This window comes from Giraffa tippelskirchi, chromosome 6 (assembly GCF_054371585.1).
Source record: "Giraffa tippelskirchi isolate mGirTip1 chromosome 6, T2T-mGirTip1v1.2.pri, whole genome shotgun sequence".
NCBI classification, from domain to species: Eukaryota; Metazoa; Chordata; class Mammalia; order Artiodactyla; family Giraffidae; genus Giraffa; species Giraffa tippelskirchi.
Genome location: NC_137280.1, coordinates 91,480,885 through 91,505,342, shown reverse-complemented (window position 1 = coordinate 91,505,342; position 24,458 = coordinate 91,480,885). Strand labels below are relative to the sequence as shown.

Genomic DNA, 24,458 nt, shown 5'->3' with positions numbered 1-24,458 from the left:
AGTATTCCATGATAAGGAACCATTCACCCACAAAAGGACACTTGGGTGGGTTCGAATTCTTGGCTATTATAAACATTACATGCCACCATAAGCCATGGAGCCAGGCTGGCCATTTCCGTATTAGGAAAATTTATAGAGTTTTTTTGGAATTATGAATATATAGTAAGGATTATTAACCTGCAAAAACTCTACATGTATCATGGAAAAGCAAGCCCAACTTGCAACATTCATCCTTTAGACATACACATACCTCATGTACACCCTGATAAGAGAAAGAAATCAGTTCAAAAGAAAGCAGCAAAAAAGCCAAGTGGCCTGGAATATTATTCCAATAAGACCTTATCCTTGAGCATGAACTACAATCCTAATGGAAATAATATGAATGGCTGTTTCAAGGAAAATTACCCTGACTCTCAAACTGCCAACAGCACCACTTCTCATGAATCATCTAAGATTACTAAAAAAAAAATCTGGAGCAAATTTACAGACTGTACTAAAGAGACACACACTCAACTTTGTAACTAAACGATCCTTTGTGATCATATATGGACAAGAAAATAGCCATTGGTCAGTAAACTCATTTCCCTATTAAAACTAGTAGCTACATTTTCAATTTCTTCACTACACAGACATTCAGTGAGATTTAAAAAAATTAGATTTCAACTAGACACTATTTCACAAAGCATCTGAAAACAGCTGATGAAAAGTATGACTGAATTTCCCATTTTAATTTATAACAGGATCACCTATCAAGTGATGTCTAGGAAAAACCTCACAGGGATTTAGCAGAACATAACTTTGGCCACCTCATGCAAAGAGTTGACTCATTGGAAAAGACCCTGATTCTGGGAAGGATTGGGGGCAGGAGGAGAAGGGGACGACAGAGGATGAGATGGCTGGATGGCATCACCGACTTGATGGACATGAGTTTGGGTAAACTCCGGGAGTTGGTGATGGACAGGGAGGCCTGGTGTGCTGCGATTCATGGGGTTGCAAAGAGTCAGACACAACTGAGCGACTGAACTGAACTGAACTGCAGGTGGCAAGAACCAATTCATTTTAAAAAGTCAGCACACTCACAAGGCTCCACAACAAACACATACCCACCCTGCTTTCACTATTATTTCTGTGGAGCTAGCACTACAGAGGCAGCACCAAATTGCCCTAAGTGACAAAGAGAGAAGCTAGGTGTTTCAGCAAAAGCTGTCAAATGCTGGGCAAGACCCTAAAGCCAGCCTTGTCCCTTCAGGACCCTGAGTCCATTTCACTAACCAACAGTGTGTAGACTCCTGTTGAGTCACTTGTTGTTTAGTTGCTAAGTCCTGTCTGACTCTTTGTGACCCCATGGACTGTAACCTGCCATGCTCCTCTCTTCATGGGATTCTCCAGGCAGGAATACCAGAGTGGGTTGCCATTTCCTCCTCCAGAGGATCTTTCCTACCCAGGGATCAGACCCGCGTCTCCTGCACTGCAGGTGGATTCTTTACTGTTGAGACATCAAGGAAACCCCGTCAAATCACCAACTGCCTCTAATTCCAAATCCTTCCACTGGAAGCAAAATCAAATCTTTCTTGCCCAGGACTTTGCTAAAATAAAAGCTGCCAATATACAAAGCTTAGAAAATCTAATTCTTCAGAAGATTCAATGAAAGCAATATTCAAATAAAATTATCACCATTTTGTAGGCCACATCTGCTAATACTAGATGGTGACATTTTACACATCTTTCAGAACTGCACAGTTAAAAGCAACTTGATGACAAAATGTAGCATGTGGGCAAGTCCAAGGACATAAAAACCCAAGTTTCTGGGGGAAAACAATTATTCTTCTAAGATGTAAAAGGTGAAATCTGGAGGAACTGGGGAGAAAGATGAGAAAGGTTAAGAGGGAACTGCCTCTGCCCAAAGAAAACTTCTAAAGCCTTTCTCAAAAGCAAGAACATTTCCAACTCTCACATCCTGCTGAAGCCCACAGACAAGATGCTGCCTACATTTACCCAGAGACAAGAGGCTTATACGACTTGTAGTCGGCTCTTTCTTCATCAGTGACTCACTCCACTTGTGCCTACCTGGCAAACTTAACCAGGGGAGCATGACACCATATTTGTGACATCAAAATATTAATATTACCAGCCACTCTTGCCAATGTTACTTTTTTTAACATGAAAAATTTAAGAAAAACAAAAGACAGTCTTAGATTTCTCACTCCCAATAATATGGGCATCTCCTCAAGTACCCTGGAAGAAGATAAAGGAATTTTTCCCTACAGGCACTAGACAGGTCCAATCAGGAAAAGGAAACAAAAACTGCAAAGGGTTAGGTACCACTCCACTCCAGAGAGAGGGCGATTCCCAGGCTGGCCCAAGCTCCAGCAGGGTAGGGAGCCTCTGATAAATCAGTGCCCAGTGTTGGCAAGGCCACCTCTGGCAGTATTTGCCAGCCTCCAATCAACTCAGACAGCGCTAGGGTCTACAGAGATTCTATTCAAAAAGCCAGGACCAAGAGCTGTCCACGTGGCCAAGAAACAACTCAGGACTACTGTCTGGAACAGCAGCACTTGCCTGTGCCCTGGGGCCTTTCCACCGCTATTCCAGCTGTGAATGAGCTTCTGGTTCCCACAGTTCATTCAGAGTTTGAGCGGCTATAGCCACATCCCACGAGACCACACACAAAGCATAGCGGCAGCCGCTGGGAGCAACCCGAGGAGATTCCTAACCACAGATACTTGAGGGCAAGAGTAAGTCCTAAATTTTGAGAACCAACTTCGGTAGCACCTTGTGTTCTCCCATGGATTCCAAATATGCCACCAGACCACTCATTTTAAAGAGATCATAATCCTAAGCAATAACAAAAGATTCAGAATCTCTGGAATACCTGAGTCCATTAAAAGTTAATTGATGCTTCCTTGCTGATCAATCAAGTCCCCTAGGCAGAATCCCAAGCAACTTTCAACCAGTTCTGGAAATGTTAAGAAGAGATGGCTTACTCTTTTACACAATGACTGGGGAAGAGCATGCAGATGGGTGTACACCGCGAATAATCCCCCCATGAGCAGTTTAACGGGACAGAACCTCAAGAGCAACCCTAGGAGTCTGTCCCTCAACTACTTGCGAAAATTAGACAGAAACGGGTTTCAAGCTCTCATGCTTCGGTCCCAATTTTGCAGATCACAGGACACTCAAATATCGCACCAGATCAGTTTTGGGGGAAAATACAAGTCCTTAACAGTCTGGGAAAAAAAAAGCCAACATCAACCAATCGCCTGAAGAGAGAAAGCTTAAATCCTTCGCTAGATTTGGTTGCTGATCTAGGGGAGGGCTGGCTAGCCAGAGATTTGGGGACCCCAAGCAGCTTTCCCTGCAATCCACCTAAGTATAGGGCTCCACGGAGGTTTGCCTCTCTGCCCCACGTAAGGACAAAGGAGGAGATGTTTCCCGCCTCAGGAACCTGGGACCCTCCTGGAACTCGGGGCGGGACTGGGACAAAGAGAAGGAGAGGTGGAAGGGGGGTCGTCCCTGCACAGCGGGTCAGGATGCTCCGGGCCGGAGGGGGTGTGTGCTCCAGGCACGTGCGCGCGTGCGCCGCAACAGACAAAGCCCGGCCCGGGGGAGGCGGCGGCCGGGGGCCCGGTGCGCGCGCACCCCCCGAGAGAGGCGCCGCCGACGGCCGAGGGGCCGCGAGGGGGGGGCGGATGCGCGCGCACCGGGCCCTCGCCGCCGCCGCCGCCATTTTGTTTCCTCGGCACAATGGGGGAGAGTAACGGCCGAACGCGGGAGCGAGGCTGACAAGGGAGGAATGAGCCAGGCGCCGGGGCGAAAGGACCAGGCGGAGGCAGGGAGCGCGGGGCGCCTCAGGCCTTGTCACGGCTACTCCTCAGCGGAGCCCGCGCTGAGTGGGAGTACTGACGGGGGGGAGGAGGAGAGGCGGGAGCGGGCCCGGCCGCCGCCACATTGACGCTTACCTCGTCCGCGTCCCCTTCTCCGACAGCAGCCACCGCCCTCCTGCCAGAGCCCACCGGGGTCTCCCCCCAAAAGCCACGCGGTGCGCACCGGGCTGCTGAGTCCAACTGCAATGGCGAGAAGAGGAGGAGGAGGAGCCGGGGCCGGGGGCGAGCGGGCGGGCGCGCGCCGGGGAGGTGCGGGAGCACGTGACCGGCCAGAGCCCCGCCCCTTCGCCGCTGCGTTGCCGCTCGACGCAGGCCCAGCCGGAAAGGGAAGGAGGGACAAAAAGAGATATGGAGGCGGGCCCTAGTCACGTGTCAGAAACGTAGCTGTTACGTGGCGTCGGAACGGTTCCCCCCTCCCCTTTCCACGCTTCTGCTTGATCATGTGACAGTGGCAAATTCAGAGTGCTCCCTGGCCACGTGACAAGGACTTTGGGGCCTTTCCCTTGTCTTATTGGTAGGCCTGAGTCATGTGACAATATCGGCGCTCTTTTTTCAATGGCGGTTTTTGGTAAGCCATTACCGGGTGATGCAGGTTGAGGGGCGGAGCCTCCTGCCGCTGCTAGTTTACGCGCCTGCGCGGACGCCATCTTACACTCGAAGTACGTTGGCGGAAACGACCCTTAGAGGCACGCGCGTCAGCACCCTCGTAGTGGCTGGGTCTCGGTAGCGGTTTCACTGTTTCCAACCGAGGCATTCCGGCGAAACTTTCTCCACACTGTCCGCATCTTCACGAGAGGCCGAGCAGACTCGAGGTGCGTGTGCGAGCAACGGCCGGGCCGAGCTTCTCGTTGCTGTCCCTGGACTGGTCCCAGCGAACACCTCGGGTCTTTGGTGTTAAAACTTTATCCGATGTATCGCCCAGCCGGATTGCCGAGCCTCCGAAGAGCAAAGCCGAGTTGGTCGGGATCTTCCAGTACCCCGTTCGCAGATGGACAAACTGACGCCCGATCCAGAAAAAGACCGGACTGGAGGCTTCCCGGTCTTTGGTTGGAGAGCGGGGGCTGCGACAGTTGCTCGGCCAACCACATCTTGGGGCTCCTAAGTAAAGCTACTTGGGACCCAGCACCTTTTCTTTACAAGCCTGGTGTCGTTGACTCCTCCCGAGCGCTTTGTGAGATCGCTGTTGTACAATGTACCTAAACTAAACCCCGTTCCCCTTGAGTGTCGGGGTCAAGCTAGCGCTCAGCAGGCGTCGTTATTAGGTTGATGTGTGCGAGGCCGTGGTTCAGACACTGCTGAGATCTGGAACAAGGAGTGGTTCAAAAAATTTCCTTCCTGGAGAAGGCGAGAAGTCGTTTAAGACTTAATGCCTTAATTTTGGATCTTCCTTACAAAAACGTAAGGATGGAGCAGCTAATTTATTCAGAATGCAAGATCCAGGATCGCCTGAAGTTTCAGTCTCCGGGTGTGACCAAGAATTGTACACGTCCCTGGACCTCCGTATCGTTACCTTCAAAATGGTGATTTTTCTTAGAAGCACCTAGCACAATTCTTTGCGCAGAACAAATGCCCCAAAATGATAGTTATTGTTAAAAAGGTAAGGTGTAAAAATACAATTACAGAATGAGTGCATGCTGTACCCATTACTTTTCATCTTTATTTACACTTAGTGTCTTGAACCAATGATTATTGACATGATACAAAATGTCAAATGTGCAAACGAATGTAAGAAAACGGAGTCAGTTTGCCTCTTCCAGACACTCTCCTTGGCAACCACTGTAAAGTTTTTTGGTGTATTTTCAGAGATGTTTATTTTTATTAGTGTTTTTCACGTAAATGATAGGCATTCAGCATCTTGCCTTCCCCACCCCACCCCAACTTGGAGTTCTTTTTTAAATAAAGCTTGAGATTGAAGAAAATTTTGGTTAAATTAATGGAACATGTATTTAGACAAAATTAGCTAAAATAAGTTTAGATCATTCCAGAGCACCATAACAATAGAGCTGATAACTTGGCTTTAGCCGGAAGTTAGAGATCAGCTATGTCTCTATGACACTGAGGGAAGATGCACCGAGGTAGGGCAACTTGACCAAGCTAACAGCGCTACCAAGTGGCAGAACGAGGAAGATTTCTAGTTTTCTGACTCTCAAGTCCTTAGACTTCTCTTGGAAGGGTCCCAAGATTCCATTTTCTTTATTGGCCAAGTCACTCAGCTTGCAGGGTTTTAGTTCCCTGACTAGGGATCGAACCCAGTGAAAGCACTGAATCCTAACTACTCATATGAGGTAGGGTATTCCCAAGATTACATTTCTGAAAAACTGGCTTTTGAGTATCTCATTCTTCTAAGGCAGCCCCTATTAAATCAGTTTGATATAGGGGCAGATAAGATCATGACTAGGCTTCCCTGGTGGCTCAGTGGTAAAGAATCCACCTGTCAATGCAGGAGACTTAGATTCGGTACCTGGGTGGGGAAGATCTGGCAGAAGATCTGGAGAGGGAAAATGGCAACCCACTCCAGTATTCTTGCCTGGGAAATCCCACGGACAGAAGAGTCAGACACAACTTAGCGACTAAGCTACAGCAGTTGCTTTACAGTGTTATGTTAGTTTCTGCTGTACAGTAGGGTGATATGTACATGCATATGTATTGTTCAGTCACTCAGTCGTGTCCAACTCTTTGCAACCCCATCAACTGCATTATACCAGGCTTCCCTGTCCTTCACTGTCTCCCGGAGTTTGCTCAAACTCATGTCCATCGAGTCGGTGATGCCATCCAACCATCTCATCCTCTGTCGTCCCCTTTTCCTGCCTTCAATCTTTCCCAGCATTAGGGTCTTTTCCAATGAGTCAGTTCTTCCCATCAGGTGGTCAAAGTTTCAGAGCTTCAACGTCAGTCCCTCCAATGAATATTCAGGGTTGGGTTCCTTTAGGATTGACTGGCTTGATCTCTGCAGTCCAAGTGGCTTTCAAGAATCTTCTCTATAACTACAGTTTGAGAGCATCAATTCATCACTCCACCTTCTTTATGGTCCAACTCTCAGGTACACGACTACTGGAAAGACCATAGCTTTGACTATACAGACCTTTGTCGGCAAAGTGATGTCTCTGCTTTTTGATACGCTGTCTAGGTTTGTCATAACTTTTCTTCCAGAGAGCAAGCATCTTTTAATTTCATGGCTGCAGTCACTATCTGCAGTGATTTTGGAGCCCAAGAAAATAAAGTTTGTACCTGTTTCCATTTTTTCCCAGTCTATTTGCCATGAAGTAATGGGACCAGATGCCATGATCTTAGTTTTTTGAATGTTGAGTTTTAAGCCAGCTTTTTCACTCTCCTCTTTCACCTTCATCAAGAGGCTCTTTAGTTCTTCTTAATTTCTGCCACTAGGGTAGTGTTATCTGCATATCTGAGGTTACGTACTTATATATGTGTGTATATATATCCTCTTGTTTAGATTTCCTTCCCATTTAGGTCACCACAGAGCATAGAGTTCCTTGTGCTAAACAGGGATCATTAAAAAAGCAAGAGAGTTCCAGAAAGACATCTACTTCTGCTTTATTGACTATGCCAAAGCCTTTGACTGTGTGGATCACAACAAACTGGAAAATTCTTCAAGAGACGGAAATACCGGACCACCTGACCTGCCTCCTAAGCAATCTGTATGCAGGTCAAGAAGCAACAGTTAGAACCAGACATGGAACAACAGACTGGTTCCAAATTGGAACAGGAGTATGTCAAGGCTGTATATTGTCACCCTGCTTATTTAACTTGTGTGGAGAGTACATCATGCAGAATGAGGGCTGGATGAATCACAAGCTGAAATCAAGATTGCTGGGAGAAATACCAATAACCTCAGATAAGCAGATGACACCACCCTTATGGCAGAAAGTGAAGGAGAACTAAAGAGTCTCTTGATGAAAGTGAAAGAGGAGAGTGAAAAAGTTGGCTTTAAACTCAGCATTTAGAAAACTAAGATCATGGCATCCGGTCCTATTACTTCATGGCAAATAGGGAAACAATGGAAACAGTGATAGACTTTAGTTTTCTGGGCTCCAAAATCACTGCAGATGGTAACTGCAGCCATGAAGTTAAAAGATGCTTGCTCCTTGGAAGAAAAGCTATGACCAACCTAGACAGCATGTTAAAAAGCAGAGACATCACTTGGCTGACAAAAGTCTATAGTCAAAGCTATGGTTTTTGCAGTAGTCATATATGGATGCGAGAGTTGGACCATACGGAAAGCTGAGTGCCGAAGAATTGATGCTCTTGAACTGTGGTGTTGGAGAAGACTCTTGAGAGTCCCTTGTACTACAAGGACCAGTCAATCCTAAAGGAAATCAGTCCTGAATATTCATTGGAAGGACTGATGCTGAAGCTCCAATACTTTGACCACCTGATGCAAAGAACTGACTCATTGGAAAAGACCCTGATGCTGGGAAAGATTGTAGGCAGGAGAAGGGGACAACAGATGGTTGGATGGCATCACCGACTCGATGGGCATGAGTTTGAGCGAGCTCTGGGAGTTGGTGATGGACAGGGAAGCCTGGTGTGCAGCAGACCTTGAGGTCGCAGAGTCGGACACGACTGAGGGACTGAACTGAACTGAATCAAGTGTAACTATGTCAATCCCAATCTCCCAATTCATCCCACCCCGCTTCCCTCCTTGGTATCCACAAGTTTGCTAAGACAGATTTCAGTGAGCAGGGAAACTTCCTGGAGGCCACCTCTGAGCTGAAAGCAGGATAAGGAGCTAGCTGTGAAAAGAGCCAGGTGGTGTGCATTTCTGGCATAAGCCCTGGGGCCAGGGTGGCTGGATGAGGTCAGCCTGAGCGAGTTAAGGGGACGGATGGGGCAGGGCCCTGTGGGTTGCTTTAGCTTTCACTCAGTAAAAAGGATCCGTGGAGGGTTCTTGAGCAGAGGAAGGAAACTCAGATGTTTGCAGGCGCCCTTCTGGGCCTGTGGGGGAAACTGAAGAAATGGGGACAGATGAGTTGATAATGAGGGCTGGGAGCTGAAAATATGGAGAGATGTAAGCTCGTTTGGACTTTCCAGGTGGCACTAGTGGTAAGGAACCTGCCTGCCAACGCAGGAGATGAGACCCAGGTTCAATCCCTGAGTTGGGAAGATCCCCTGGAGAAGGGCATGACAACCCACTCCAGTATTCTTGCTTGGAGAATTCCATGGACTGAGGAATCCGGCAGGCATAGGGTCGCAAGGAATCAAACACAACTGAAGCGAGTTAACATACAAGCAGGTTTAGGAGCTATTTTTGAGGCAGGGTTAACAAGAGATGGTGGTAAGGAAGGAATAAACCCAAAAGATTGAGGTGAACAAGGAAATCTAGAGAGTGTCTGTACGGGATAGAAGCTGAGGGCTTTGAGGCAATGAGACTTAAACTTCTCAGCCCCTTTCCTGCTGGGTGACTTTCAGAGACGTTGGCCAACTTCCCTACCTTAATGAGTGGGGACTGTATGTGTGCAGATAAGAAGGAGTACTGCAAAAATGGTAGCTATTTACAAAAAAGGCAACATTGGGGCGAGAAAGAAAATGAAGGTGGAGCAGTTGGCCTAGAAGGTGACAGTAACAGAGCTGGCACCAGGGGGCAGTAGCGAGCAGGGTGGGGGCAGCTTGGCAGGTCTGAGGCCACTTAAACTAGATGGTGGTGCCCAAGTGCTGGGCCCAGGACAAAGCCTGCCTGGGGGCACGTGTCCAGGCAGTGTGCCGAGCAGGTGGGCAGGTCACTGCCGCCTTCTGGAGTCTGGGGATCAGAGCCTAATAAGGGGTATTTGTTCAGGAGAAACCTGAACGGCTGCATGGTAGAATTCAGTCGGAGAACAGCAGACAGCGGGCTTCCTGCCCGCCCTCCTTCCCCCTGGAGAGAGTCGCCCCAGCTCGGAGGATCTCAGGGCGGCTGAAGCTGCCTCCCACTCACCCCCACAAACACTCCAGGCCCAGGCGCTGTACAATAGGCACTTTATTAGTGGTTGGAATGCAGTTACACATAGGGGTGTGCGGACAGAATGGGGGGAGGGGGGCAGGCAGGCACAGGAGACGGAAACCCCAGGCTGGGGTTTCTCCAGATCCCAGATTGGGGGGCCTTGAGATATGGCGAAGGGAGAACGGGCACACCAGTTACCCTGAATTCAACACATTTGGCAAAAAGATCCTCAAAGCGAGGAGACTGGGGGTCGGGGGTGCCCATTTGCCCAAGGCATCTACCCCCCATCCCCCCTTTCTTCGAAGTCGTCCCTTGGGTGGATTCAGTTTCTTTTCTCTCTTACAAAGAGAGGTGTGTCAATAAGTAGTAGAGAAAAGGGGAAATTCGGCCCAGCTCAGCCAGCCAGCTGGTTTCCATTAAGCCACTATTACCAACCTCCTCCATTCTGCTCCCCACCAGCCTACCCCCAGCCTCCCTGCCCCGACAACCTACCTCCCTCTTCTCCACCCCATCAACACCCCAGCTACTGCCTCCCTGGCCAGGAGACACCCCTACCTGGGCACACATAGCAACACCCGAGGAGGGAACATCAGAAAGCATTCTTTAGCAGCCCCATCTCAGCCGTGAAGACAGAGAAAAAGCTAACAGACCCTTTAATGCATGTCCAGGTTTAAAAAAAAGAAATGCCTGCAGTGGCCAGTAGCCAGTTACTCAGCCTGGAGAAAGGGTTCTGGCATCCTGGCCAGAGCAGACGCAGGTTACAGTGGCCTTGTTGCAGCCACCACTGTTGCAGCCACAAATACTGTCCTGTCGTAAGAGGGACAGGAACCACAGGGCAGCCCACAGAGGCCCCTCACATGTCAGATATTAAGAAGCCCCACCTGGCTTCTCATCCCAGCTGGCGGGGGGCGAAGTAGTGAGGGGGGGAGGCGCCGAGAAAACTCCGACTGGCCCTTGGCACTGGGAGGTGATGCCCCAAATCCTCCAGGTTCCCTGGTGGTAACTGGATGATGGGTGGGGCAGGAAGGGGGCGGCAGTGATAGGACTTCAGGTCAGCCCGATGGGCTGGGGGTTCTGACCCAGCTGCCCAGCACCCATCAGGAAACTTCCAGGGAGGGTGGGGGCGGGGCCTCTAGGCCTCCGCCTGCCGCTTGTTGGTCTTGTTCAGGATCTTCTTGAGGGTGAGAGACATGAAGTAAGGCCTCTCAGGCGTCCCGTCATTCCTCTCCAGGTCCTCCACTGCGGAGAGAGGCCCCAGAGCAGGCAGCATGAGGGGAGCCCACAGGTGGGGGCATCGGGGGGGGGTTGGGTGGGTGGGTGCATGGGGAGGGGGGTGGGCCACAGAGAAGCCTCAAAGGGTTAGGAAGCAAGAGGCGCTGGGACTGGAGGGGGCACGCACACACACTGATCCCCACTCCCAGGCCCGAAAGCCCCGCATGCACCCCCCTGATCTACAAGCCAGCTTCCCTCTCTACTCCTCGATGTCCGCCCGCTTCCCCTCCTCCGCACTCCCCTTCAACAGGATGTCTCTCAGCTCGGGCGACATGAAGTAGGGTCGCTCCTGAGAGCCGTCATTTCTTTCCAGGTCCTCACCTGGGCTCCCCCAGGAACCAGCAAGGGGGAAAACGGGGTGGTCAGGAAGGGAGGGGATGAGGGAGGCGGGGGGGTTCGGGGAAGCCAGCAGGCACGGAGGAGAGGAAGAGAAAAGAGAAAACAAAAAAAACCAAAAAATAGATGGAGAGACCAGAGTTAGTGGCAGCCACAGAGGTCCCCCACAAAGCCAGAAACTCCAAAGCCGAGGGCCCAAGGGACAATGTTCCAGCTGCAGCCTGACCAAGGGACAAGAGGACAGAGCAGCTCTGAACGCCAGGGAGAAGCTGGGCGGGTGGGAGGTCAGGCAACCTGGGGCCCTTGGGACAGCCAGGCTCTGGGGAGGCCGCGGGCACCAAGTGGGCAAATGTGTAGCCCCATCGCAGGGAGATGTTCTGCCCAGAGGGGAGAAGGGAGTCAGGGCCCATCAAGGGTTGGGGGTGAGGGGTTACTCACAGAAACAGAGGAAAAGTGTGTCCACACACATGCCATAGACGCTGAAGAAGCCATGGGCAATCAGGTAGGAGCCGATGACCACCGTCTGGGCAAAGGACAGACAAGCTGTTTCTACCCTTCTGCCCAGGGCATCCTCTACCCACCACCTCATCCCTTCCCAGCTAGCAGCATGCCATTTCCCTACTGATAAACCAGCCCCTCATTTAAGGCCTTTGGCTGCAATTTTATGCATTTTTTAGGGAATGATAGGTTTTGCCAGTATCCTTTTTTCTTTTTAATTTTTTGGCCTCACTACAAGGGGTGTGGGATCTTAGTTCCCGAGAGGGGATCGAACTCATGCCCCCTGAATTGGAAGCACAGAGTCTTAACCTCTGGACCGCCAGGGAAGTCCCTAGTGCATGACAGCTTTAATGCCCACATCCCTACTAGACTGTGTCTGTCCCATTTATATCCCCCAGCAACCTGGAAACTCAAAGGGCCTTGGTAGGTACTTGATAAACTTTGATTGACTAAAGTGAGCAGATTAAATAACTTGCCCAGAGTCACTCAGAACTAGCAAACAAAGAACTAAAAGAAAAATCGAGGTCACTGGGCTCCAAGTCCTGCACTGAGATACTGTACTGCTCTTAGGGTGATGGCCTAAACCCCTAACCACGGCCCCATCCTCTGCCTGCCTGATCTCCACCTGTTATCACTTCACTCCTTCCACACCAGCCACACTCATTTGCTCACTGTTGCCAGCACAGACCTGCCTCAGGGCCTCAGGTGTTTGTCCCCTCTGCCACAATATTGGCCTGCATCTCCTTCAGATCTTAGACATGACATCACTTCATGGGGAAGCCCTCTAGACTCCCACACCTGCCCACATCCTCCACTGCAAGCTCTAACACTCGGTTCCCTGTAATTCTTCTGGCACGTACAACTTTGCAAGCATACATCTAATTTGCATCATCATGGGCATGTGGAATATGTGGGATCTTACTTGCCTGAGCAGGGATCGAACCCATGCTTCCTGCATTGACAGTGTGGAGTCTTAACCACTGGACCACCAGGGAGGTCCCATGTCTATTTACTCCTAAACTGTAAGGCCTTTGAAGGGAAGCCCTCCCAGGTCATGCCTGGAACATAGTTGTGCTAAGTTGCTTCAGTCATGTCTGACTTTTTTGTGACCCTATGGACTGTAGCCCACCAGACTCCTCTGTCCATGGGATTCTCCAGGCAAGAAGACTGGAGTGGGTTGCCATGCCCTCCACCAGGGTATCTTCCTGACCCAGAAATTGAAACTGCATCTCCTTTGACTCCTGCACTGCAGGCAGATTCTTTACCACCGAGTCACCAGGGAAGCCCTGGAACATGGTTGGTACTTAATAAACGTTTGTGGCCTGAATTAATCAACCATTCCCCACCTCTGCTTCCATTCACATCTGGCCAGTCAGAGGAGGCCAGGTGAGTCCCGACATCTTCTCCCCAACCCCTGCCCACCCCTAAAGGTTCATACCACTATAGGGACCCAGTAATAATTGAGGGGTGGTGCTGTGTCCTGCACGATCCTGATTCGGTGAGTGAAAAAGAAGAAAGCCAGGATCCCTGGAGAGCAGAAGGAAATGGAGATGGTTGAGGGTTCTGGATAAAGGAAATGCCTCCCCCCGCACCAAGAAAACCCCAGAGAAGACAGTTATCATAGAAGACATGGGGGCCGATAGCAGCTCACAAATGGCCTCCAACAGTCTCTCTGCAGCCAGACAGCACTCACCCACGCTACCGACTATCAGAAGTTTGCCCAACAGGAAGAGAAAGTCGGTGACTTTATCCAGGACAGCCACCCTACAGGGGACAGTAAGAAGCAGGCGTGAATGCTGGCTCAGGGCCCGGGGGAAGAGGGAGGTGGCCAGAGAAGGATGTTTTTCCCTGACCTGATGATGTTTCTCATGAGCAGGAAGAAGGCATTTCTGGCTGAGGTGCAGAAGTTGGTGCCGTAGATGGCAATCTGGAGGGAGGTGGGAGCGATGGATCAGCCCCACCGGGCCGGGGAATGAGGGCTCCTCCAGCTAGCAGCAGCTGGTGAGTTAGTTTCTGGTCCCAGGCCTACTCACCATGATGTAGGCATTTCTGTTGAGGAATTTGATGAATTTCTCCAGACACCAGAAGCAGCATTTGAGACAGCTCATGAGGAACTTTGCAAACTTGTTCTCTGCAGCTGGTAGATGAGAGAGATGCAGAGGTGAGAGGAAACCACACTCGGCCTGGTAGGAGCCCCTACTTCCTTGTTTCACACACTTGCCAGTGTCCAGGACTCTTACAACCCCCTTCTCGAATAGACAAGGAGAGGGAGACTTGAATCAGGACCCTCGGGGTCCTGCCCCGCACACTGGTAGGAACCAAGAGTGACTCTCAGCCCAGTCGCCCAAAACAGGCATTCAGCCCAGCCTCCAAGATAGGAATAAGTGACAACCCACATGGCTACCCTGGCCCTGCCTCCCAGGCAAAAGCCAATCCTTGAGACCTCCTGGGCTCCACCCCAAAGTACAACCAATCTCAGCCTCACTGTCTCCTCAGGAACCAATGGCGGCCCCACCTCTTGCTCCCGTCCCTTCAACCGAAAGAACTCCTTTCAATGGGCTCTTTCAGCTGTCACAGGAACGAATCACATAAGCCCCATAAGCAGCAACCAATCTCTGTCCCAGCAATTTAGCCCCACCTCCCTCCAAGAATCAATCCCAATCTACCCCCTTAGCCCCGCCCCACCGTGGGAATCATGTCAACCATCTGTGGGCCATACCTTTCAAGCGCTGATCCAAGTACTCCAGCATCACTCGGATGATCTGCACAATGGCCAGAATGAGGGAGCCAAAGGCCAGGGAGCCTGTGTGATACCTTTGAGCCGAGGGGGTGGTCAGTGGCCGGGCCAGGCCTCTTCCACTCCATCTCACCCCCCACCGCCAGCCCACCTGGGTCCCCACCTGAGCGCCCGGCCAAAGGCAGAGAAGAGCGGGAAGGCAGGCAGATCATCCGGCTTGTTCATGGCCCAGTAGTAGGAGGCGAACGCCCCGGCTAGTGTGACCTGGCCCAGTGCCAGCACGAAGTTGGCCAGCCAGAAGAACATGAAGACATTGAAGATCTGCAGGCCCAGCAGGGCCCGGTGGTAGGTCGATTCACCACCATAGAAGGCAAACTGGCAGTGGGCTCCAGGACACAGGCGGGATTCATTGGAGGAGGGGAAGGTCTGTGGGAGGGATGCAGAGCCTGGTCATATCATAGGGCCTTGGGGTGGGCTCTGGGCATCAGGTCCAGGTCAGGTGGACCATGGGGTGGGACAGGAGTTATGAGGAACTGAGTTAAGTCAAGGAACTGGGAGTTTACAAGAAGGGCTTGCAAAAGGGGTTCTAAAAGCAGGATCAGAGATCGTTGTCTCAATGGGCACCAGGGAGGCAGGATAAACTATCATGAGGATCAATGGGGTGGCCATGTGGATAGATCACAAGTGGCAGATCACTATGAAAACCAGAGGGCAGGTGAGGGGCTTGTGAAAAGCAAGGACAGGGTTCTGGAAGCAAGAACTGGCCACCACTGGGTGAAGAGAGGGGTGTAGTAGCAGGAGACGAAGTCAAGGGTGGAGGGAAGGTGAGTAGATCAGCACTTAGGGAGCAGGGGGGAGTGGGGGCCAGGCTGGATCTCTTCCCCTCCATGCCCCCTGCATCTGGCATAGGATGTACAGCAGGCGTCAAATGTTTGCTCAATGGTCCCCAAGTGGGAACAAGAGATTTCAGATCATCTGTGGGCTATCAGAGAAACAGCCACCCCTCTATTTGGGGACACTTACCTCGGGGTTGCAGGTTTTCCCAGCAACTGGGCAGCTGGTGTCATTGAAGATCTTATAGACAGCTTCGTTGGAAGTGGACAGGAAGCTAGAAGCTTGTTAAGGAACCTAAGGTCGGGGCTTAGGGACCACAGGGGCACATGGAAAAAGAATCCATTCCCACACCAGGTTCTGGCCTTGCCCCCAGGTTGCAGGTCATCTCCAGGCAAGTTGGGCACTTTTAGCCATCCCCGGGGTCGGAGACCAGGGTCTGACGGTGGATACATAGCAGTGCTAGCCCAGTAGGCGATGCAAAGGCACAGCAGGAAGAAGGTGACCAGTGGGTACAGCAAGGAGCACATCACGTATCCCACAGCCCTGGAAGGAGCAGAGACACAGACATCAAAGCCCAAGCAGCCCCCATGACTGCCCCAGCCTGACCCTCTGGCACCCCAGCACCCACCTGCTGGCTTCTTTGATGAGTGCGATGGCGATGAGAATTCTCTTCCGTAGAAAGATGAGCAGCAAGATGATAATAACCTCGATGATGCTCAGAATGATCACTGTGGGGGGCAGAGGGCGAATTCAAGTCTGCCACCTACCTGGGCTCCCCACTCCCACCCAGGCCTCACCGAGTGGGGAGCTTGGACTCACTGAAGGCCACCCATGTCTGCCGCAAGTGCAGGTACACACGGAAGTCCGTCTGGAAGCCAAGGTCCACCAGGGAGACGTCAGAGCCGGCCTCACCACGCAGCCGAGCATATTCCATGTAGCAATGCAGTATTCCTGCACAGGGGAACCACTGTGCTACCACTGACCTCAGCCAAACCACCGCTCCCCCAATGCTGCAAAGCAGGTTCAATCATGCCCATTTAACAGAAAACAAAAACCAAGGCTGAGAGGGGGCTGCTGTTGCCTCAGGGCCTTTGCACTGGCTGTTCCTGCTGCCTGGTTCAGTCTCTCCCTGACTGGATCCCTTACATCCTCTAGTCTCTGCTCTAAAGTCACCATCTAATGCAACCTAGGATCCCTTCCCCCCTTTAGAATAATACCCTCTTACACTCCAAATTCTTATCCACCTTCACTGTTTTGACATCCCAGAGGTTATCCGGTTTGTTTCTTGTCCATCTTGCCCATATCCTCCTGGAATATAATATAAGCTCCACAAGAATAAGATTTGTCCTGGTGAATTCATTGCTGTAAGCCCAGGACCTAGAAGACTGCCCAGGACATAGTCATTCAATACAAGATGGATGAATGAATGAGTGAGCAGGTATCTGGGTGCTGTGTGACCTGAGGCTTTCCTGACTCCTCTGCATGCTCAGTTGCTTCAGTCGTGTCTGATTCTTTGAGACCCTAGAGACTGGAGCCTGTGAGGCTCCTCTATCCATGAGATTCTCCAGGCAAGAATACTGGAGTAGGTTGCCATTTCCTTCTCCAACCTGCCACCCTGTAATTGTAATTCATGGGTGCTAACATCCAGTGGGGTAACGTTAGGGATTTTCAGCATTCTCTTTAGCTCTCTGTAGAAGAAAATTATAAAGTACAGATAATGTACAAAAAGCTAGTCACCAGGGATTTCCCTGGTGGTCCAATGGTTAAGACTCCAAGCTCCTAATACAGAGGGATCGGGTTCAGTTCCTGGTCAGGAAACTGGATCCCACATGCCACAACTAAAACATCCCTTGTGTCACAACTAAGACCCAGCACAGCCAAGGGTAGTAACAAAACAGTAATGGTGGTGATTTAGTCGCTAAGTTGTGTCCAACTCCTGCAACCTCATGGACTGTAACCCACCAGGCTCCTCCGTCCATGGGATTTCCCAGACAAGAATGCTGGAATGGGTAGTCATTTCCTTCTCCAGGGGATCTTCCCAACCCAGGGATCGAACTCAGGTCTCCTGCATTGTAGGCAGTCTCCTGCATTGCAGGTGGATTCTTTACCATGGAGTCACCAAGTAACAAAGGAAACAAAAATAACTATTTAAAAAACAAAAACAAAAAGCTAACCACCTAAACTGCCAGCACCCAGCTAGAAACCACTATTAACATGAATATTTTGGGAATTCCCTGACAGCCCAGTGGTTAGGACTTTGCGCTTCCACTTCAGGGGGCATGGGTTTGATCTCTGGTTGGGGAACTAAGATCCTGGATGCCACGTGGTATGGCCAAAATAAAAAAACAAAACGAAAACATGAATATTTTAATATCTGTGTCCCCAGTTTAGGTTGCATATCCGGCAAAGTTTAAATGAATAAACAGAACATGAAGCACTGTGTTCTGAGTTCCACAGGTCACAGAGTCACGGGGCCCTTCCCCATCTCATTAACACCCTATCTTCTCATCAAGGCTCTGAACCGGTAAATACTTATTATCCCCATTTTATGGAGGAGGACATTGAGGCATGGGGAGGTTGAGTCACTTGCCCAAGGTCATAGAGCAAGGAACTGGAAGAGGCTGTATTCAGACCCTGGGCTTCCTGATGCCAGAGCATGTGGCCTTCACCACTGTGCTAGATGGTCTACTTGACGATGACTTTGCTGTCAACAAAATACAGATCCAGCCCTGTTTGGGAACATTATGATCTAACCCTTCACACATAAATGAGCACAGAGTTTGTTTCCAAGCGTCTGCTCTCATAAACAATGTCGAGATGAACATATTCACAAATATTCCCAATGAAAGACATAGAGAATGTCTGATGGCTCAGGAGAATTTTTTTTTTTTTGGTCATGCCTTGCAGCCTTCAGAATCTTAGTTCTCTGATCAGGGATCGAACCCAGGGCCCAGCAGTGAAAGCGTCAAGTCCTAGCCACTGAACCACCAGGGAATTTCCTCAGGAGAAGATTCTGGGTTTTTTTGGCTGTGGGATATGTGGGATCTTGGGCTTCCCAAGTGGCACTAGTGGTAAAGAACCTGCCTGCCAATGCAGGAGACATGAGACATGGGTTTGATTCCTCGGTTAGGAAGATCCCTTGAAGGAGGGCACGGCAACCCACTCTAGTATTCTTGCCTGGAGAATCCCATGGACAGAGGAGCCTGGCAGGCTATGGTCCATAGGGTCACAAAGAGTCAGACATGACAGAAGCAACTTAGCACTGCATGTGCGATCTTAGTTCCCCGACCAGGGATTGAACCCATGCCCCCTGCATTGGATACATGAAGTCTTAACCACTGGACCACCAGGCAAGCCCCAAGAGAAGATTCTTGATGGGTCAATGACAGCTCCAAGGGCACAGGTACTTTGCAGACAGTGGGGAGGGAGGACACAGGGAGGGAGAGACTTACCGTAGCCTAGGACCAGGATCACCATGACGATCATCACCCAGACCATAATGCCAGCCAAGAATCGGAGCAGGATAATGAACAGGAGGCTCAACACCATGGCGATAATCAGGCCTCTGGGGGATAAAACGGGGACATAAATTGGATCCTGATCCCTTCACCAATCTCAGACAGGGTAGCCTACCTTCCCTCTCAACTTACATGATAATCCAGTACCAGGAGACTGTGTAATCTTCAAATATCCTCATGGCCAGCTGCCGGGCCTCCAGGACTCCACTGGCCTTCCTGGGGGCGGGCAGACAAGGCTTAGGTAGGACCCTAATCCATGACTGGGCCAGCCCCAGGGGATGCCCTGTTCCCTACCCCACACCACCCTCCAGGAAAGCACAGTGCTGGCGTGGTGGGTCGAGGTCCTCACCTGGCGCCTTCCACCAGCTCCGTGATGTTTTTCCGAGAGCCAAGCCCATCCTCGTATGTCGTCTCATTGCCCACCATGAGGACTCCCTTGTGGGCATGGACAGCCGGGAAACATCGCTGGGCGACTATACAGATTTGGAGATGGGATCAGTCAGGTGGAGCCCCTGAAACCTCCTCAGGCCCCTCCAGAGCTCATGGGACCCAAGACTCACAGGGTTTGCTGGGAATGAGGACAGCAGGGCAGTCTCCATCTCGAAGGACTTCAGCCACACCCTGCCAAGAGTGAGCAAAGTGATTGATCCTGCAGGCCAGCACTCTGGACCTGCCCTTGCCCAGGCTGGGCAGTTATCCACTTACCTTGTTTTTCTGGAAGCCAGGTAAACAGTACTGCTTGTAGTACTCAAAGTCCTCAGATGTATGAGCATTCAGGTAGGTGAGGTAACGGCTGGGACATTTCTCCACACAAATCTTGGGAGGGGCAGGAGGCAGGGGTTGGGTGGGGTCGGAACAGATACCTGATCCCCTCTTAGGACAGAGGTCCCACCCTCCTCCCTCCTATTCATCATTCATCGAGGGGAGAAAGAGGGCTGGGAGAGAAGCTACTACTAGAGGAGGAAAAAGGGCCTGATTTGATGTAAGCCGGGGACAGGAAACAGGAGGGGAGGGGAGAAGTTACCTGGGGGGTGGGACACTGGAATTCCAGCAGGACCAGGGGGCTAGCACACTTCACAATGTTGAAATAAAACAGGAAGGGTTTGTTCCTGGGGTTGGGGAAGGGAGACAGAAACTGTCAAGACTTCTCCATCAGCCTATATAGAATATCTTAATGAGAATAGAAACAACAACCATAATAACCGCAGCAGCAACTTCATGCCAGGTGCTGTTTAAGCACCGGACATGTACTGGCTCATCTAACCATCAGAAGAGTCCAATGAGAGTGGGAATGTCACGATCCCCATTGCAGAGATGAGGCCCAGAGAGGTTGAGACACTTGCCATAGGTCACACAGCCAGGGGATGGCACAGCTCATTTTGAACTTGCCCATTTACCTCACCTGACATCAGATCCAGGACTGTCTCTTCTCTGCCTCTCCCCTAATATGTGGGCCACCAGAGGACAAGACTTTGAGTATCTCATTTAGACCCCTGTCCCCAAGGCCTAGAACAGAGGCTGGGGATGGTGGGAGTTTTATAAATACTTGTTGACTGGACTGGTGGATGGATGGAGGTGAGGGAAGCCTAGAACCTTCTCCCCAGTACTGACAAAGCTCTCTCCAGACCCAGTAGGCCTCAAGGAACCACACTTACTCATTTTTTGTGCCCTTCTGCCCGCAGAATTGGCCTCGGCTGTCAGTGGGGTAGATCACCTTTCGAGGGTCTCCATGGGTCCAAGCTGTGGAGGGATCCAGGAATGTTGAGGTGATGGGACTCCACCACCAGCCCCACTTCTGCCCCAGAGGCTGTGGCCTGCCTGCCCACTCGGGAACCGCCATCCCATCCCCTCCCTTGCTTACCTATGATGCCTACAGCTACATAACCCACGATAGCCAGGAAGAGGAACACACAGCAAATGATATCTGTGCAGCCTCTGTGGAGGAAGAGACCGTATCAGCGTGGGAGTACTGGTGCCCTGGATATCATGGACCCAACCTGCCTTGTGCATGCGACCATGCTTGGTCAGTCATGTCTGACCCTTTGGGACCCCGTGGACTGTAGCCTACCAGGCTCCTCTGACCATGGGATTTTTCAGGCAAAAATACTGGAATAGGTTGCCATTTCTTCCTCCAGGAGATCTTCCCAACCCAGGGATTGAACCCGAAACTCCTGCATTGGCAGGTGGGTTCTTTACCTCTGAGCCACCTGGGAAGCCCTGTCCTGCCTTGTAAATGTACCACATCCATGTGTTATTTGGACACATGTTCCCAAGTGGTACCAATGCTGTGAATTTTAGCTATTAATGCCTTTCATTGCAGCACTATTGACAATAGCCAAGATATGGAAGCAACCTAAGTGCCCATCCATAGCTGAGTGGATAAAGATGTGGTATATATGTACACAATGGAATATTACTCATGTGTGTGTGTCTGTGTGTGCGCGCATTCAGTCACTCAGTCGTGTCCAACACTTGGCGACCCTATGGACTGTAGCCCGCCAGGCTCCTCTGTCCATGAAATTTTCCAGGCGAGAATACTGGAGAGGATTGCCACTCCCTTCTCTAGGGGATCTTCCCAACCCAGGGATTGAACCCACGTCTCCTACATTGTAGGTGGATACTTTCTCTCTTTTTTAAAATTTTATCTTTTTTTTTTTTGATATCTGTTATTTTTGCAGGTGCATTCTTTACTGCTGAACCACCTGGTAGCCCTGAGATATCACTCAGCCCTCCATAAAGAATGAAATCTTGCCATTTGCACAACATGCAACAGACCTGGAGGATATTCTGCTAAGTGAAATAAGTCAGACAGAGAAAAACAAATAATGTATGCTTTCACTTATATGTAAAATCTACAAAACAAAACAAATGAACAAACAAAACAGAAATAGACTCACAGATGCAGAGCACAAACTGGCAGCTGTCAAGAGTGGAGATGGGTGGGGGAATGGACAAAACAGGTAAAGGGGATTAAAAGTTACAAACTTCTGAAGAGGTACAAACTTCCAACTACAAAATAAATAAGTCATGGGAATGTAATACATATAGGGAATGCAGTCAAAAACATTCTAACAACAATGTATGGTAATGGATGGTAACTGGTCTTATTGCAGTGATCATTTCATACACAAAAAATATAGAATTACTACATTGTCCACCTGAAACTAATATAATATTGTCTATTAATTATAGCTCAATTTTAAAAAGCAAAAAATAAAAAATAATTTTAATACCTAATGCTACACTATCCTCAAAGCAGGTTGCAGCATTGTTTAGCTCTCTTTTGATTAAGTGCTCATTTCGCTACATCTTTACCAGCATTATGGATTAATGTTTTTTAAAATTTAAGCTATTTTGTGGTGATCATTTTGCAGTGTACAGAAATACTGAATCACTATGTTATGCACCCAGAATTAATTAAGTGATGTAGGTCACTTATACTTCAAAAACAAAGAAACTAATTCAAAGAAAGAGAGATCAGACATGTGGTTGCCAGAGGTAGGGTTTGGGAAGTGGAAGGGGGCATTGAATGAGGGTATTCAAAAGGTACAAGCTTTCATTTGTAAGATAAATAAGTACTAGTGATATAATGTACAACATGGTAAATATAATGTTGCATGATAAATTATGAAAATTGTTAACAGAGTAGACCTTAAACTATTTTTTATTATCATAAGATTAAATATGAACATGATAAAATGTAAACCATACAGGGATGTACTTAATTAAGAACTACCTCCCACATAATCCTCCTCTCCATGAGAAACCTCTGATAATGATTTCTTGTGAGTTTTTATTTACTGGTACAAATGTTTTCCAAAAAAAGTTTTTTTGGTTAGCCCAGGTATGATTATGATACACCCAGTTTGTGTCTTGCTTTTTTCACTATTATATTGAGAGGGATCCATGTGAGGATTCAGAAAGGCTCTTGTACATTTTAGCAGCTGTGTAATAAAATAACCTAAGGATGCACCGTAATGTATCTAACTAGTTCCCAGAGATGCAACTCAGATTGTTGGTTTTTGCCATTTTCAAAAAAGGAGTAGTATCATACTTTTCTGCCCATCTAGGCAAGGTTTGTGGAGAAGGAAATGGCAACTCACTCCAGGATTCTTACCTGGAGAATCCCATGGACAGAAGAGCCTGGTGAGACCCAGTCCACAGGGTCACAAAAAGTTGGACACGACTGAGAGACACACACACACAGGTAAGGTTTGGGCTTCCCTGGTAGCTCAGCTGGTAAAGAATCTGCCTGCAATTTGGGAGACCTGGGTTCGATCCCTGGGTTCTAAAGATCCCCTGGAGGAGGGCATGGCAACCCACTCCAGTCTCCTGGCCTGGAGAATCCCCATGGATAGAGGAGCCTGGCAGGCTACAGTCCGTGGGGTGGGAAAGAGTCAGACATGACTGAGCGACTAAGCACAGCACAGCACAGACAAGGTTTACTGAGAGAAATTTTTTCACATAATGTTAATTTCTGAAACGAAGAGCTGTGCATTTTTTTAAAATGTCATATTTCCTAATTCCCTCCGAACGACTGTATCAATTAGTTTCAGAGCAGAATATGTGTCAATCTTTTTTTTTAAATTGAAGTAACATTGCTTTATAACACTATGTAATTTTCATGTGTACAATATTATATTCCTACTTGTATACACCCTAGTATGTCTATTTTTAACCTCTGTTAACCTGTGAGGGGGAAACTCTATTTGGTCCCTGTTTTATATTACATTCCTTTACTTTCTAGTGAGTTTGAGCATTTCTCCATAACTCCACTTTCTATAGTATTTCTGGTTCTATTAAATGGTCTGTTCCAGTCTTTTGCCTGAATTGAAAAAATGCATTTGTAAAGACTCTCTATACGTGAAAAAAATTCCTTTATCATTCTTTTACCACTCTTTTATCTCTAAGTTGCAAATATGTATCACCAGTTTGTTGGAGAACAGATGTGGGTGTGGGTGTAAAGAAACAGGGGTGGAGGCGATGTTAGCTGACACCCCTCCCCTCCCAGGAACCCAGACCCCTTACCTGTTGTAAATGGGTCCTCTGAAGGCGGGGTCATACTTCTGCGGTGTTCCTGAAAATCAGCAAGATTGAGCCGAGTGGTCCAAGATCAAGCTGGCAGACTACCCTTCCCCAGGGATGTCTCTAGCCACGGAGGAGTAAGATTCAGAGACAACTGCGGATTTTCCGTGAACTGCCCGATTTATCACCTGGCGACCACTCACTGTGAGGACTGGGAGGGGGGCTAAAAAAGGGTCTACCCGGGAGTCCGGTGGAAGGGGGAGGGTCCAAAAATGGGATCTGGAGAAGGAGGCTACGAGGACAGACCTCTGGGATGCGGGAGTTTCGAAGGGACCTCCGGGTGGGCCTCGGGGGTGAGGAGTGCTGGCAGGTTGGTGCGGAGGTGGGGCGGGTACAGGCTCAGATCTGCCGTTCCGCGC

General features: G+C 49.6%; 2 protein-coding genes and 1 long non-coding RNA gene across 29 annotated transcripts in view; all 3 read right to left on the bottom strand.

Moving 5' to 3' along the window:
* The window catches only part of ILF3 (interleukin enhancer binding factor 3), a 28,131-nt gene extending 24,060 nt beyond the window's left edge, over positions 1 to 4,071 (bottom strand). For 17 of the 23 annotated variants that reach the window (XR_014056127.1, XR_014056130.1, XR_014056126.1 and 14 more), the window contains exon 1: positions 3,960 to 4,071. The gene's annotated coding sequence lies outside the window, so the exon portion shown is untranslated. Of the gene's footprint in view, positions 1 to 2,872; positions 2,957 to 3,959 lie in introns of all 23 variants that reach the window. The other 6 variants (XR_014056131.1, XR_014056128.1, XM_081498259.1 and 3 more) reach the window with 1 other exon arrangement.
* Positions 4,072 to 4,449: 378 nt separating this feature from the next.
* Positions 4,450 to 9,066, bottom strand: LOC145509519 (uncharacterized). Its single transcript, XR_014056135.1, has 2 exons — positions 8,368 to 9,066; positions 4,450 to 6,605 (listed from the first exon to the last, which is right to left on the bottom strand). It is a non-coding gene; the product is annotated as an uncharacterized LOC145509519 (long non-coding RNA).
* Positions 9,067 to 9,838: 772 nt separating this feature from the next.
* The window catches only part of SLC44A2 (solute carrier family 44 member 2 (CTL2 blood group)), a 32,071-nt gene continuing 17,451 nt past the window's right edge, over positions 9,839 to 24,458 (bottom strand). For 2 of the 5 annotated variants that reach the window (XM_081498276.1, XM_081498278.1), the window contains exons 2-22: positions 24,043 to 24,091; positions 20,876 to 20,949; positions 20,670 to 20,754; positions 20,039 to 20,123; positions 19,720 to 19,830; positions 19,575 to 19,635; positions 19,364 to 19,487; positions 19,147 to 19,230; positions 18,949 to 19,061; positions 16,316 to 16,447; positions 16,125 to 16,224; positions 15,947 to 16,039; positions 15,686 to 15,770; positions 14,826 to 15,088; positions 14,645 to 14,739; positions 13,959 to 14,062; positions 13,779 to 13,852; positions 13,619 to 13,689; positions 13,364 to 13,452; positions 11,866 to 11,950; positions 9,839 to 11,412 (exon numbers count right to left, since the gene is read on the bottom strand). In XM_081498276.1, coding sequence (XP_081354402.1) covers positions 11,291 to 11,412; positions 11,866 to 11,950; positions 13,364 to 13,452; positions 13,619 to 13,689; positions 13,779 to 13,852; positions 13,959 to 14,062; positions 14,645 to 14,739; positions 14,826 to 15,088; positions 15,686 to 15,770; positions 15,947 to 16,039; positions 16,125 to 16,224; positions 16,316 to 16,447; positions 18,949 to 19,061; positions 19,147 to 19,230; positions 19,364 to 19,487; positions 19,575 to 19,635; positions 19,720 to 19,830; positions 20,039 to 20,123; positions 20,670 to 20,754; positions 20,876 to 20,949; positions 24,043 to 24,091 — 2,099 coding nt within the window. In that variant the 3' untranslated portion in view covers positions 9,839 to 11,290. Of the gene's footprint in view, positions 11,413 to 11,865; positions 11,951 to 13,363; positions 13,453 to 13,618; positions 13,690 to 13,778; positions 13,853 to 13,958; positions 14,063 to 14,644; positions 14,740 to 14,825; positions 15,089 to 15,685; positions 15,771 to 15,946; positions 16,040 to 16,124; positions 16,225 to 16,315; positions 16,448 to 18,948; positions 19,062 to 19,146; positions 19,231 to 19,363; positions 19,488 to 19,574; positions 19,636 to 19,719; positions 19,878 to 19,968; positions 20,124 to 20,669; positions 20,755 to 20,875; positions 20,950 to 24,042; positions 24,092 to 24,458 lie in introns of all 5 variants that reach the window. The other 3 variants (XM_081498277.1, XM_081498279.1, XM_081498274.1) reach the window with 2 other exon arrangements.